Source organism: Sinocyclocheilus grahami, unplaced genomic scaffold (genome assembly GCF_001515645.1).
Source record: "Sinocyclocheilus grahami isolate Dianchi unplaced genomic scaffold, SAMN03320097.WGS_v1.1 scaffold655.1, whole genome shotgun sequence".
Lineage (NCBI taxonomy): Eukaryota > Metazoa > Chordata > Actinopteri > Cypriniformes > Cyprinidae > Sinocyclocheilus > Sinocyclocheilus grahami.
Window position 1 is genome coordinate 816,779 of NW_015505834.1, and position 16,438 is coordinate 833,216.

Genomic DNA, 16,438 nt, shown 5'->3' on the forward strand with positions numbered 1-16,438 from the left:
AGATGGTCCTCACTGCAGAACACAAGATCCAGGGGGCATGGTTGGATCCAGATCCAACTCCTCCCACCTAACATATACCTAAACCTACCAGACTCCACCAACTGTTCCCTAAACCCACCCATCTCCACCCTCTAGATGTGGATCCAACCATGCCCTCTGGATCTTGTGTTCTGCAATGAGGGGCTACTGGATACTTCGCGCATTTTCTAGAGGGACATCTATCACTGTTGCACTCGCATCTCGCACAAAGGAGCTGCATGTTTAGAAAGCCATGTAAAATTAATGCAAGTTCAACTTTGAACAAGCATATATAGAGACTTTATGGCGTGTTTTTTTTTCCCCATCCCACTGCATCTCATGTTTTTAAATGAAAAATGTACTCTGTGTTATTGGCTTTCCGCCCTTTGTTTTAAACCATGCATACATACATGATGCTGTTTTGTTTATAGTTGTATAAGCAACTTAATTATAACTGGTTGATAAACATTATTTTAAATATTATGCCCTTTTTTCCACAGATAGTCATGTTATCTTATGCTTTGTAAAATTAATGCAAGTTTAACTTTGAAAAAACATATATCGAGAATTTATGGCGGGTTTTTTCCCCATCCCACTGCATTTCATGTTTTTAAATGAAAAATGTACTCTGTGTGATTGGCTTTCCGCCTTTTGTATTAAACTATGCATACATACATGATGTTGTTTTGTTTATAGTTAAGCAAACTTGTTTATAATTGGTTTATAAAAATTTTTTTAAACATTATGCACTTTTTTGACAGACATGCTTTGAATAACGTGCATTAGCAAAATTTTGCTCGATGCGCCCTCTTGTGGCCTCAGAAGAGAAGCCAAAAGCTTTTCTTCACCCTAACTGAAATTATGCATTTTGAATTAGAATATAATTTGAATTAGGGCTGCACGATAAATCGCATGCGATATTTAACATGCATCTTGTCAGAAAGCCGGTTCTTTAATCAGCGGTAAATCTCCATCACCTGCAGGCTTTCACATGGAGCAGCATTAACTACACAGAGCCGTTGTTCACTGACGAGCTGCGCAAAAAAACGCGCGAATATGACCGTACAAAATTCGAATTTAGTTTTCCAGCCATTTTGACAGCCCTAATGGGTTTGGACATAAGTCGAGTAAAAGATGACAGATTTTCATTTTTGAGTAAACAGTTTTTAAACAAATAATTTGCAAATATTTTAATCCATTGAAACGTTTAAATATCTTCACATTAAACACACATCTAAAATACATCTAATAACACAACCAGTCCATTTGTTAATGTTATTATTTGCAAAATTCAATCGACCACCCATCCACTTTTCATTCTGATTATGAAGTGCCACATACAGAGGAACATATTAAGACTCCCTGCTGAAAGCACAGCTACTGTGTGCATGAGAAACAGGAAATGGCTCTTCTAAATCGGTCTCTACGCAAATCTAGAGTTAAGCACCACAGGTTGGACTGAGTCAAACTTCAAAGTGAAACAAACGAGTCCTGTGCACATTTCTGCTGGTCATACCTAAACACGGTGTGATATACGACATAAATGCATGGCCCTGGTGCTTGAAGAAGCGCAGCTGTGAAGGAGAAAGGGCTGAAACTGCAGCGATTGGTCTGTCTGACAGTCACTTACTTCTGCTCTAATTCCTCCCAGGTCCTTTTATCGGCCTCTTGTGCGTTAAAGGTTTACTGTCAGTACACACATACGAGCGCACCAGATGCTGTAAACCAGATCACTGTGCTGAACCCTTGAGAATTTACACTGTGCTAAGCAAAATATCTACCTTGCATCTTATTATTCTACCTAAGAATGCAGAAACATAGCTTTACAACTGTTTGTCTTTACTCAAAGATTTTGCTGCACGAGAGAGAGTTTTGAAATTCGATTAAACGGGATAAAATGAGCATCATTTCACTGGTGCCCACATAGGTGTGAGATAAAGACAGAAAGCCGGCCTTTCAACCGGAACCCACCAAACTCCAACCAGTGTTTTCACACGCGGTAACAAACGTTAGCATAAACCACAAAGCCCTTTCATCACAGAGGACAACGCTCATGCAGCTCAATCTTAAATCCGTGTTTACAGTCATAAAAGTGAGATTGTCACATTAGCTTTTATTTGCTTGTGTTGTACGCCGTTGAAAGAGGCTGACGATAAGCAGGATTTGAGTTTGATGCTAAAACAGCCGAGCGGTAGAGAAAAGAGAGGCAGATGTTGGGGTAAGTGGGTCACAGAGACAGGCGTATCGACGGAATAAAGCTGTCGGCACAGATGTGAGATTTGCCGGACAGACTCAAATGTCAAATTTTACACAAACTGATGTCGCCCAGTAGATGCTACGGGCCTCCCGCAATATAAACATCCATTCAGCAGACCTGCAAGCAGAGTGGAGCTTATTTTGCTTCTAAAAATGGTTTCCACGAAACAATAACGATAAAACATGACTGGCTCAAAAGAAGGACATTTTGCAACTTTGTGATCTAAAAATAACTGCAAGCAAGAATCTAGCTTTGCAGAATTTAAGGAAGTTCACTCGACAATAAGAACTGCCATCATTTACTCGCAATCACGTCAACAAAAGATGATATTTTAGCAGAATGTCCTAGCAGCTTTTTTAATACAATGAAAGTTATATATATATATATAGTCGTGCTTCAAAAATGAGCACCATAAAAGGAAAGTCTCATCGACTATATTTCAAGTCTCATGAAATCATATGGTAACTTTGTTCTGTGCCTCACACAGATTTTTATATTGAAAGACAATAATACTTTTATTCAGCAAGGATGCATTCTATTGATTGAAAGTCACAGTAAAAAAATATTACAAAAGATTTTGTATAATCAAGTTATTTGAATTTTGTATTTTAAGCAGCAAAAACTGTCAAATCAGCATTGCTTGAAGGATCATGTGACACTGAAGTCTGGAGTAATGATGCTGAAGATTCAGCTTTGATCACAGCAATAAATGACATTTTAACATTTTATAACAGAAAATAGTTAAAGTTGTAATAATATTACTGTATTTTTTGTCTAATAAATGCAGCCGTGATGAGAACAAGAAACAATTAAAAATCTTACAGACCCCAAACATTTTAAGACTAGTCTTTGATTTTGAGGTAAAATTATGACTTAGGCCTAAATTTTTGTCTTTTCCTTTGTATGGACTAGTCTTATGGTGCTTTTTGTCATTTTTAAAGCTTAATAGCATCTGTCACCATTCACTTTCATCGAAAGTAAAAGAAAAAAACGAAAGGAAAAGAAAAGAAAAAAAAACATCATATAGCCTAATCATGGAACAAAAAAGCATGAATAAATGACAACAATTGTATTTTTTGCATTTAAAAAGACAACAGAGAATGTGTGTGTTTTATATAGTGTTTTTAACATTTCATTCAGAGTCATCGGCACTTGCACATCATTAGCCATTTCCACAGCTGACCTCATCAAACCCCCTCAGCGCCGATGACAAACGAACACGCGAGAGGCGCAAACATAAAAATCACACTCACGCCAGTTGTGACTCCAAACAAACTTGATGAATACAAATTACACATCTGACCTAAAAATTATACATCTGGCTATTTCTTTCTGCCCTCCCTCTGATTTAATAATGAAATGTTTTGTGTGAAACTGTTTCTAAGCACCAGCCACAACAACATCTGCCTGAAATCTGTGCGTGTGCCACACACACACTCACACACGGCCATACTATAACTAATTCACACATCGCTTCAGGCAAATCTTTTCAATACAGAGTGCGAGTTATCCAAGGCCAGAAATCTACTTACACAAGTACGCAAACAAGTTTGGCCTAACAAATCGCAAGCACATGGCCTCGCTGTACAAAAACAGCTGACAACGTAAGAGAGTAGTTGGCCATGACTTCAAATGTGTTCCTCGGAGCAAAAATGCCAACCTTGCGCTCTACTCTAAAGGAAAGCAAAGACTCACTTAATGATTCGCTGTACATTTTACTGAAAGAAATTACACGGCCCACATCATTTTTTACGTAGCACACTAAATGCAAACATGCAGCATGCATTTGTCTCAGATGCTCAATGATCTTGATTTGATCATGGAGGCAGAGAAAACGTGTGTGTTCACGCAGTACAGCTGAACATGACAATGGCCTGAAGAGATGCAGCTATGAAAATAAGTTTGGCTCAACAGTGCGGCTTTGCATATCACATTTCATGATGGTTAGCAGGATTAGTTTTGTTAACTCAGCTTTTGACCATAAAAGAAAAGTGTCATTACAGGGGTATTTAAAAGCTGGCAAGATGGGGTTTTAATAAAACTTGACATTTTATGCAGTAGAAAGGCAATGTGTGTTTTTTTGTTTTATCTGTGCTATATGGTTAAGGTAACATGCAGGCGAAATATGGCGAAAGAATACACACTGTTCATTTACATATACTATGACAATGTAACAATACAAAGCAATACTATTGAAAAGTAGTGAACTTGTGACAGTGCAGTGCAGGGTTATTATAGTTTACAAACTAAAAGCATAAAAAAGTTTGCTTTTATATTAATTATACTAAATATTATAAATAATAATATAGTAGTTCACTGACAAGCTATGCAAAATCGTGTTCATAATTGCAGACCATATAATCGCGCAACAATGAAATCAAATATATCGTTCTGCGATTACGAAAGCTGTTTGCGTAGTTTCTCAGTGAACTATGGCTCTGTGTAGTAAATGCTGCTCCATCTGAAAATACGTGAAAATACCACATTTAATAACATCACTTCATAACGTGAGTCGAGTGTTTGAAATAAATCCTTCTGTGAGATGATGTGGCTTCTTACACAGAATAAGGCACACAACATATTTCATAGTATTTAAGCAGTGATTAAAGGCTATGTCGATTAGCATTGCATTATTAAATACTTTATCATAATAAAAATTATAATAAGACGAACTCAGATAAACCATATATTGTCGTAGTCGTGTGTTTATTAGTCACGTTGAATCAATGAAAGCAGTTGAATCTTCTGTTTATTCAGCTGCAGCGATATGCATTTTCTGGGTTTCTTCTGCGAGGCGTACTTGGAGTTTCAGCGCGAGAGTGCCCTCTGGCCTTTGGATGGAGATCTACTACTGATCACAGAACCGTGCCTCACTGAAAGATACGCATGACAATCGCAGCTTCTGCCTAATCGCGATTTATCGCCATTCCGATTTAATTTCGATTAATCATGCAGCCCTAATTAAAATAAGTAAATGTGTCAAATAAATAAAAAATAAATCTAAGTGTACAGAACGAGTACAAAATGTTAACAAATGTTGAGACTAAATAGTTGTAGTTTAGTTTAGACATATTTATAGTATTAATTACCGTAGGATAAACTGGGTCTTTATGCAAGAAATGTCTAGACCGGTTGCATTTTATGATGGGGGTTCCTCGCACAAGGATAATCATATTTATAAATGATTCCTATTTTAGGAACATTAAGATTATAGTACATTGTGACATTATTTTCATTAATTATCAAGTTATCGCAACGCTTATACATTTGTGTACTATATTATGTATATATATATATATATATATATATAGAGTTTCAAACATCAACAACAACCTGTTATCTTTGGTAGCTTAACTTTACATAACTGATTTTCAATTTCATTCTCTGAAACCTGTATATCCAGTCCCACTGTAACACACAGAAGCGCTTCTCAGAGGTGACCATTGTAGGCAGAAACCACGTCTACAAAAACGATTTCTTGTTCTAAATTAAATGTTTATCCGACTCATTGTATACGAGCGGTGTGAGTCATTTACGAAGCAAAGCTGATGTGCAATTCACAGAGCAATCACATGATGCTTAGTGTGGGAACAAAGTCTATGGCGCAGCAGAAGTGTTGGTGCTGTGAGGGGCTCTGAATGCGCAGAAACACTCAGAGAGGAGATTCCAGCTCTCACTCGCCTGATTTTAATGGAAACATTCCATAGCACTTACATGCATCTCTGTCTCACACACACACACACACACACACACACACACACCAGTGAAACATATCTAGAAGATCAGTCTAAATATTTTCTCAGTAGCAGCACACATTTTTGAAGAGGAAAAGACGGGTTACGTGGACGACACAAATCTCTAATTGTGCAGTTTGGCGTGAGGAGAACGAGTCTGACTCAAGCGCTTTATTTTACATTGTTAAAATCTTTGTCATTTGATCTGAATCTATTGAGCTCAACAGTCTGACTAAAGCGATACAAAAGATTTATTTTTGTTCTCAGTCCACAAATGATTCTTTTGGAAGATTCAATTGAACTGATTCACAGTGCTTATATATCACTTGACTGTAAGACAGAACCTTGTTTCTAAGTAAAACTGTGAGGTGGGTGAATAATAACAATAGAAAGGCACTGTGGCACTATGGTATCAGATGGGAAATCATTACACGGTACTCCCAAGTAATTCAAAGAACAGCATGGTATGTGCTACATAGACCAAAAAAACATGGTAATACCACAGTACAGGTCAATAAACCACAGTGGGGTCATGGTACTTTCTTGTTCATGAACACAATATTTGAGACCGTCTGCATAATAAAAAGATCTGATCAGAAGAGCTTTTTTACCAAGTATGTTTACACACACACACACACACACACAAGTAATTTGACAGGAGCTTCCAGTGCAAAAGTACAAACTTTTATTAGGATTTTCATAACACTTTACAATATGGTCCCATTAGTTAACACTAACCAATGAATTACTTAACATTAACAATGACCAATACATTTCATGTTACCTCAAGTAAATTAAATAACATGAACACTTTATCAGTATATGTCATGGTTAACATTAACTAATGTAGGTAACTTATGTTAACAAATGTAGCCAAAGTGTCACCAGTGTTTTATTATTCAACTCTAAAAATAAGCTGCAGTAAGAACACTTTTTGCATGGTGACTCAGATGAATGAGTGTATCATGCGTAGAGCAGCAGTATGTATAGCAGCCGATCTTTGAGGAGATCTGAAAATGATTTCTCCAGTTGTCGTTACAGTAATGCATCAGTGTGCTGGCAGCGGCCCGGCTGAATAAAACAGCTCTGAGGTTTGGTTTGGACCTCAGATGCACGAGCTACAAACACATCCACACCTTATAATGTTCTGAATACAGCGATCATCTCAGGATCAACTTTAGAGTGGCTTGTTTCAAAAGCACCTTGTCGCTACTCAATCACAAATAAGCACTTGTGTTCAGGCTCTGTTCACAAAGTAACATAGACCTACTGCTGCTTACTGTGCAGTCGCCTTCATTCGTCCCCTATTTATTTATCAGATATTTTTCCATTTTAATGGTTCAATTACATTTTTAGTAATCAAAAAGCATGTCTAATTAACTGAAATATTGAATAATAATTAGGGTTGGGATAGGCCTGGGCGATAAAACGGTATTGATATTTATCAATGGTACACCTTCTTCGATAACGATAGAAATTTTTTTTGATATGGCGCACGATATAGACACGAGCTATGAGTGACGCACAGCACACACAAACATGAACACATGCTGAATTGAGTGCTGTGCTTGCCTGTGATGAGGAGATTGTGAATAAAAAAAATGAATATTTGTCGAAATGAAAGAAAACATTTGCATTTGAATGCAAAAATAGTACAATCAAATGTTAGATGTGCGTCAGGGAGCACGAGACGTGGTGATGATGTAAGTGACGTTGTTGCATTTTAATGTTTTGTTAGTCTAGTTAGTCATTCAAAATATTAGAGAAATATAGTAGCTCAATGCGTAGAAGATCTGGATTAGGTTAAAACCGAAACCAAGCCATTCACACAAAACACAAATTCAGCTCATTTTTTTAGACTGACAAATTTGACTGCTGCACTCACGTCTTACACAAGAAATATTTGTATCACTTTTTTTTTTTTTTTACAAAAATAGAATTTTTACTATGTTTTTTACATACTACATTTAAAACTATGTTTTTTTCTGGATTTATAACTTATCACAAATTTATTATCAAAAATTGTGGTAATCAAACGAAAGCATAACACACTAAATAATGTTTTTAAATGTAAATGCAATAATTCCTTTTTTTATGAAACTATTAACATGCTGTAGTGTGGTATAGTGTTGTCAAGTAACCTCACCATGTTGCATACTTAATCCAGTGAGCTGTGGTTATTATATCAGGGAAAAAAAGTTTACTATAATCAATTTTTGTGCAAAAAAAAAAAAGAGAGATGTTCTCAGAAGGAAGAAATCACTTCTGGTTCATTTGTCACACTGCAAAAGGAAGGTCATGTGGAGTGCATTGCATTGTGGGATACGGTATTTTGCACAGTCTGCTCAATATGGCTATTGTGACTGTGCCTGCATTAGAGAGATTCTTGCCAAACATATGAGATAATGAACACCCATGCACAAGAAATAAATGAAACTTTTCTAAATGAAGTGATGGTCAGGTTTTATATTAAACTGAACACTAACCTTTACACATTGCACAAGACTGTTAGATCTGGTTCTTAAATAAAGAGCCATCTGAGGTGCACATTTGTTATTCTTTATTTAGACGAGAGAGTTCTTATGTTTGCATTTCTGATACACCTGCACTGGAATTACTGACCAAGCGTTCAGCAGATCACAACCCATAAGAAAAGAGCACAGGGTTTCAGCTCAGGTCTGTTAAATAACCCAATCCTTGTGACTTATTCAAAGAGACCTCGTTCATTGAAATGCTCAAAACAATCTGGTGTAACCTACAGACAAACCCTGAACTGAATCGTTCCTGATTAAAGTTCACTCTCGCCGGATCCGTTCCAATCTGTTTGTTACTGGATGCAGAAGATAGGGATTAGCCATAGGGGAGATGAGCCAAGCAAGTGGCAATAATCTCCCTGAAGCCATCTTATCCTATTAGCTCCATTTATCACCTGCTAAAACGATCCGCTGGACCAACAGCAATCAAACCAAAACCCTGCTGATATCCTGGGTAAAATCAATAGAAATGCCCATAGGAACCAAAAACCACAAAGGAGCTCTCTTATATCTTAACTGCCTCTTGACAGCAATGATATTAAATGGAGGGTAGCTTTACGTTCTCCGCAGAGACCACAGCAGGGTTCCCACATTTCTCATCCAGTGAATTTCAATGACTTTTACAGTCATTCGCAATAATAACCGGTAAAATTATTTTTCTAAATAATATAACATTTAAGTGAGAAGAAAGCATTTATTTATTGTTTTTTTTTATTTTTATTTTAGAGGAATAAAAATACCATTCAAAAAAAAAAAATAAAACAATTTTTTCAAGCCAGAAGCTTTTTTTTAAAGGGGTCATATGATGCGATTTCAAGTTTTGCTTTCTCTTTGGAGTGTTACAAGCTGATTGTGCATAGGGTAAAAGAAAAATAATATAATAAATTACTAGATTATTTATTATTATTATAACTACTATTTATAAACACAATTTTTCCAGGTCTGGAAATCACTTTTTTTTTTTTTTTTTTAATTCCCTCATATTTTCAGGCACAATTACAGGATCCCAAATGTCTGGTTTTTCTCACTGTCTCAAATTGTGCTTATTTGCCAAGATACGAGCATCTGCAATCAAACGTTAGATATTTCATTATGCAAATTGAACAATATTCCTCCCACAATCACTGTATAAAAGGTTTTAGCAGAGCTTTCAAAAAGAAAGTGAGACCGGACGTGAAAAATACAATGAATAATACAGGAACAATGACAACTAAATTAACATACAAAGCCATTCTTCTCTAAGAAAATACGACTTAAGTTTTCCCACTTCCCCCAGTGTAGTCCAAGCCAAATTCACCTTGCCAATACTCACTGAAATCACGGGCTTTTGCTCAGAAAATCTAGTAGATCAACAATAAACTTGGCCACACATTCACATGACCGAATCAACGGTTTATATTTCTACACCACTCTTAGAAAGCAACCTCTGAGTAGCAGCAGTTCCCTCTGGGCCATTTCTGATTGCATTTCTCAGCATCCCATCCCAGAGGACAGCAGTACACCCGTTCATCCCTTCATCAGGAGTTTGAATGGGGCCTAAAATGAGAAGAACCCCTCAGCAGGCGTTTGGAGTCATTGCGGAACTCGTGCGTCCATCATTAGCCTCTCAAAGCCTTTAACAGCACTGACACACTCATCAGACCGCTTACCTGCTCAGTGATCGCCAGGTATCGACACAAACCCTGCTTTCACCTACACAACCGGTTCCGAGCAGGAAGCGATTGAGAAACAAAGGCATGCAACGCTAATGTGTCCGAGTGAGGTTAAAAGACACAATGGCAGTAATGTACTCATTAAACACAATGCATGAGACACTGCAGCAGATATGCCTCGTTAACCACACTGTCCTTTCAAACGCAGACAGAAAACAGGATGTTTATGAGAGATGGTGCTTATAATGTACTGCGCCTGAACGCATAAACCTCATATGTCAATATTGTTCAGATGACACATTTTATGTTCATTAAAAAAAATGAAAACGTGATGCATTTGTTGTGATTTACACCTGCTTAAACAGCACAGTAAACATAGTGCACTCGCTATATTGTAAAACCCGCGGGAGTAGGAATATGTACAAATGAAAAACAAAGCCTGACTTATGTAACGATACACCTGCTTAAACAGCACAGTAAACATAGTCATGTCTGATATTGCACTCGCTATATTGTAAAACCCGCGGGAGTAGGAATATGTACAAATGAAAAACAAAGCCTGACTTATGTAACGCTGCAGAAAAACGTTGAATTTGAAAGAAAGTGAGAATTAGAAACAAAACAAACCCGTCCGCCGCCGTTCTTAGCATGATCCGGCTAACACTGAGGCGAGACGCTGAAGGACAAATACAATGTCTTGTACTCACCTTAATACCGAACCTTTCCGTTATTTTCCTTTCATTTACGAGGGATAAAAACCATCCAGCTAATCCATGTGGGTTAGTTCACGACTGGAGACACGGAAAAACATCACAAAGTCCCCCGAAATGCAGCGCTGGATGCCGGAGAGCCGAAGAAAGCTGCTGCTAGCCGAGCGAGCTAACGCATTCTTCACCTCGGCGCGCGACGGAAAGTTGCCCACAGCTGCTGGGAAGTTTTCTTGCGGATACAAAACAAAGATGTCTCGACGAGACAAGAGAACTACAAAAAAAGAGTCGGTATAATAAACAGAGCGACCAAAAAGGTCGCCGAGATCATTGATTTACATTGAGCCGCGGAGGAGCAGTCGCTGAAGTGATGGAGCAGCGAAGCAGCGCTCGAGCTCTGGACAGTTGTGCTAATGATTCGCCAGCGAGTCGCTCTTCTGATCGGTTCTTTTGAACGATTCCTTCGACCTGATTCTGTAACACTTTGTAGATATCGTGCTCGGTGTAATCGGGGTTTACGAATTTATTATTAGAATCTAGTGCTGACAGACGATTAATCGCGATTAATCGCATCCGAACGATTTTGTTTACATAATATATGAGTGTGTACTGTGTATAGTTATTAAGTATATATAAATACACACACATGCGTGTATATATTTAAGAAAAATATGTTTTGTTTATATATAAACAACAACTTTTATTTTTGATGTGATTAATCGCAATTAATCGTTTGACAGCACTAATGAAATGTAAATTAAATACATGATTTACTCGAAAAATCATTTCAATGGCCTTTTTTTTTCTCTCGGTGGGATGCATAACTAGTAATAGTAGTAGTAACTTGAAGTGGTTGTAGTTTGTAGTCCTTCAGGATCCTTTTTGTTTTGGTTGCCAGGGTTTTACTAAATGGTTTTGGTTCTGGGTGGTTGCTAGTGATATGAGTGTGTACTGTGTATATTTATTAAGTATATATAAATACACACACATGCGTGTATATATTTAAGAAAACTAGGTTACATTTATATATTAAATATATTTATGTATAATATAAATTATATGAATATAAATATGTAAATATTTTCAAAATATATACTGTATGTGTGTATTTATATATAAATATACACAGTATGCACACATATATTATGTAAACAAAAACTTTTGGACGCGATTAATCGCGATTAATCATTGGACAGCGCTATTAAAATCATAAACAGTAGTACTACACGCTTCAAAAATACTATGTCCAAAATAGTAATACTATTTTCTTTCTTTCTTCTTTTGGTGAACAAAACACTATTACAAACTGTACTATTTATTCACTTCTCCTTTAGGTAAAACTGCGTGAGAAATTCAACGCATTAGTGAATCGCATTTGAATCTCGGTTTGTTGAAATGAATTGTTCGAACGAACCGACTCGCTCAAATGAATCTTACGAGGAAAAAAAGGTTAGAATGTGGATGAAAAAAGAGAGAGAGCTCGTATAAAAGTAGTATTTAGTCTCTAGCTCATATTTTATGAAGCAGTGACATTTATTTCTAACAAACTTCAATGTCTGGAAACAGTTTTACTTAATAGATAATCTATATATAATGACTCGTATTAGACTGCTATAATAAGTCAAAAGGTGATGTTTGTCTCCCCCCTAGTGTTCATTTTAAATTGCCTATGACTTTTCAGGGCAAGGGTCTTTTAGTACGTAATGCCCGTTGCATACTGCATAAAATGAGGAATTTTAAGTCTAGTATATAATAACATGCGTGTAGTACCATATTAATGAATTTACATATTTACATAACGACATGGTGCTTGCGTTCCAAATCCGTAAAAACATTCATTATGGAGGTACAGATTTACATACTTGCACATTGTCATTTCACTTCTATATAACTAGTATTGTATTTTATTAGTGCATACTTGGAAAATGAGAAGGCCAAGATGATACTGTTGCATTAAAGCAAATATTTACGTTTATTAAAATTGGTATTTGATTATTAATCAGCACAACACTGACAAGAAATGAGGCAGCTTGACAAACAAAACAAATACATAACATTTCGTTCTACATAACACTGCCAGTAAAACTAGAAAGAAAACTATGTGTCATTGTTACTGTAAATTCAGAAGTCCATTTCCTGTAGTTCACAGTCCAAAGTCAATGCCAGGTTTGTTCTGGAAAGGTTTGTGCGAGTCCTTTACACTGAAAAAACGCATCCTGGCAGGGTTCTCGACCCAGGAACGTCTTCAACATATCCATGCCGTCCACTGAACCTCCTGCTTCTAGAACCACACGCCTGTATTCCCTGCCCACCTGTGCATCAAATACACACAAACACATGCACATAGACGACAACATGGCACATAATCATAAAAAAGATGATTAAATGGCGTTATTTATAACTGGAATTTTTAATACACGCATTGTTCTAGTCAAATCTAAGTACTCTGTGTAATCAGCTTCCTCTAAACACAGTGCAGACTCATCCTTCAACAATACTATGACTAACTATGACACACACACTCGTAGGTATTAATAGCTTTACTCGCGGTTTGTACTATTTCTGTGGAATGCTTTCTTATAAATAATATCTGTCTATTCTTAGCAGATAATCACTCAGATTCACATGACTGCCATCTGCTGATCATAGCAGTTCCACATAATAAACTAACTCTTGATAAGAGTCTGCTACATGCCCTAAATGGAAATATGAATGTAGTAACACTGGTAAATCAGTCATATGCTCACTATCATCTGCTAGTGTGACACAGTTCTTGATGAGGGTTCTCTAGCAAAATGCACTTTGTCATTATGACACAAAAAATGTGAATCAAATGTTTATTCATGCTCAATAAGGAAAAAGTCAAATAGCAAGACTCAGACCTTTGGATTCAAGATTCCTTCCTTTTTGAAGCGACTGAAGAAGATGTCCATGGAGTAGACTTCACTCCAGAGGTAGCTGTAGTACTGACCGTCATATCCTCCGGCTAAATGACTGAAACTAGCCGTCATATTTGTGCCTGCAGAGAACACGTGGAAATAAATATGAAATTAATGTTACAATTATGCTAATATTAAAATATTATAAACACATTGAACTAACATTAGAACATAACATTTATTTGCCGTCATAACATTTTAAAGGGGTCATATGATGCTTTTTGTGTAACGCTCCATCCATATGGATCGATCGATACATCGATGAAATGTAGATTTCACACTTTTCAAGGCGCGATAAAAGAATGTCATGATCAACTGTATCGAATGCTGCACTCAAATCTAAAAGCACTAAAATTACTGAGTTCCCAGAGTCAACAAGTAATAGTAATAATAATAATAATTTGTTACATTTATATAGCGCTTTTCTGGGTACTCAAAGTAGCAAAATGTCATTTAAAACTCTTAAAAGAGCAGACTCAGTACTATGATTTTTCCTAAATCCAGACTGGAATTTTTCAAGAGTATTATTTGTTTCCAAAAAAATCTGTAACTGTAATAACACAACGCTCTCTAACATTTTAGCAATTAAAGGTACATTTGAGATTGGCCTAAAATGCGATAAAACAGTTGTATCGAGATTATGTTTACAATAAGCTGGAACAAACCCAGAAAGAAGGCTCTTATTTACAATTGCAAGAATCCAGGCCCCAACACTATCAAAAATCAGTTTAAAGGGGTCATATGATGTTGCTAAAAAGAACATTATTTTGTGTATTTGGTGTAACATTTGTGATCGGAGAAATGACAAACAAGCGCTACTCTACACTGCTCAAAACTCGCGTTTGAATCGTCAGTGGCAAATCCTTTAAATATAATAAACGTACTTACAGTCTGTGAGTCAGAACAGCCTACTCTACCAGTAGATTGTAGACTACCAGTAGACTCTACCAGTACATTGTAGTCTACTCTACCAGGATCAAGAAACAGTCCTCCATAAAATGTGCTGCACACATCTGAATATTTGGGTTGAACTGCTCTGGAACAGTGTTGTAAATACAACTTAACCACTGATTTCTAGTCGTGTCCTCTTTTGCAAGGTCAAACAAAGTAGTTTCGCTTTCACAACGAAACACAGCGTCACACACGGCGGGCTTGAGCGAGCAGAGGCCAGCTAGAGTGAGCGGAGGCTTGCGGCAACCACATGAGACGACCCCGGGCTGGACTCCGCTTCGTCCACGGTGAAAGCCAATCTGGCGATCCACAGCGCGAACTTGATGTATTTCCTCAGTGACCAGGGACCGGATATCATCCTCTTTTGGAAGGCCAAACAAAGTAGTTTCGCTAAGCGAGAATAAAAGCTACGCCTTCTTTCTTTGCGTGAACATTTGGGCGGCGTTATGCAAATCTTCCCACCTCGTGACGTAGACATGTGGGCATGTTAGAACGAGCCGTTTTAGGTAGGCGTGGTTGAATCTTAACTTTTATAAAGAATATCTCTTTGGATTTGAGACTTTAGTTTTTGCAACTTTACAGATCTTCTTTATGACTCTGGGAACAGAGCTTGTAACACTCCAAAGAGAAAGGAAAAATTTCAATTGCGTCATATGACCCCTTTAAAAAAGTGGGTAGGAACAATATCAAGAGCAGACGTAGTAGGCTTCAGTTTGACGACTGAATCCACTAAACCCTGCATGGTAATCGGCTCAAATGAATTTAAAAACCTAGTAGGAGTCAAAAGATCTGAAGGGGCATCAGTAAAATAAATAATGGACTGTCTAATTGCTAAGTATAACTAAGAGTAAGTTCAGAGAAAGGACTACTATCTACTAGGACAGGGATCCTCAAATCTTTCCTGCAGAGTTTAGCTCTAACCCTAATCAAACACACCTGAGCATGCTAATCAATGTCTTCAGAATCATTAGAAAATCCCAGGTAGGTGAGCTTGATCAGGGTTGGAGCTAAACTCTGCAGCGCATTGGCCCTCCAGGGCAAGATTTGAGGAACCCTGTACTAGGACTACTGAGCCAAGTCTCAGTCACAAATAAAAAGTCTAAATTGCCAGAGTTTATAAAGTCGTTTAAAATAAATGTACCCAGCGATCTGGAATTAACTAAAGCCATTTTGATTGAAGATGAGTCACCAACCATTTGCAAGACGGAGTGTAATGCCCGACACAGTGGACGAAGATGATGGTAATCCACCCCACCGCGCCGTAAACGAGGTGAGCAACGCCGAAGTGGCTGCAATGACGAGTCTGTTGACAGATGAATGATCCATTGATAAGGAAATTCCAGAGAACGCCGTAAGATGTAAAGGCCACGATCCAACTCTGTCCAAGAAGCGTCCAGACGAGGTTGACAAACCAGTCGAGAAGCCAGGCAGGATCTCAGCCTAACAGCAATGCCTCCCCGCTTTCCTCTCCTCCTACACTGTTTCCTCCAGGAAAAGGCATACGGCGCAACCATACAGGTACGTTCATCAGGAGAGGTGGAGGTGGTAAGCTGAAGCTCGGACCAGTCACAATCCTTATTTGAGCAAAGCGCTATATCAGCGGTTATTCTCCAAAATGGCACTACGGTGATGCGGAGAGACACAGA

General features: G+C 37.5%; 2 protein-coding genes across 2 annotated transcripts in view; both read right to left on the reverse strand.

Annotated features, from left to right (window-relative positions):
• erbin (erbb2 interacting protein) overlaps nucleotides 1-11,295 on the reverse strand; it is an 84,813-nt gene extending 73,518 nt beyond the window's left edge. The window contains exon 1 of the mRNA XM_016242325.1: nucleotides 10,903-11,295. The gene's annotated coding sequence lies outside the window, so the exon portion shown is untranslated. The remainder of the gene's footprint in view (nucleotides 1-10,902) is intronic.
• A 1,637-nt stretch (nucleotides 11,296-12,932) lies between these two features.
• LOC107558702 (thimet oligopeptidase-like) overlaps nucleotides 12,933-16,438 on the reverse strand; it is a 13,637-nt gene continuing 10,131 nt past the window's right edge. Inside the window, exons 12-14 of the mRNA XM_016242368.1 lie at nucleotides 15,659-15,709; nucleotides 13,785-13,921; nucleotides 12,933-13,214 (exon numbers count right to left, since the gene is read on the reverse strand). Of these exons, the coding sequence (XP_016097854.1) occupies nucleotides 13,059-13,214; nucleotides 13,785-13,921; nucleotides 15,659-15,709 (344 nt within the window). The 3' untranslated portion in view covers nucleotides 12,933-13,058. The remainder of the gene's footprint in view (nucleotides 13,215-13,784; nucleotides 13,922-15,658; nucleotides 15,710-16,438) is intronic.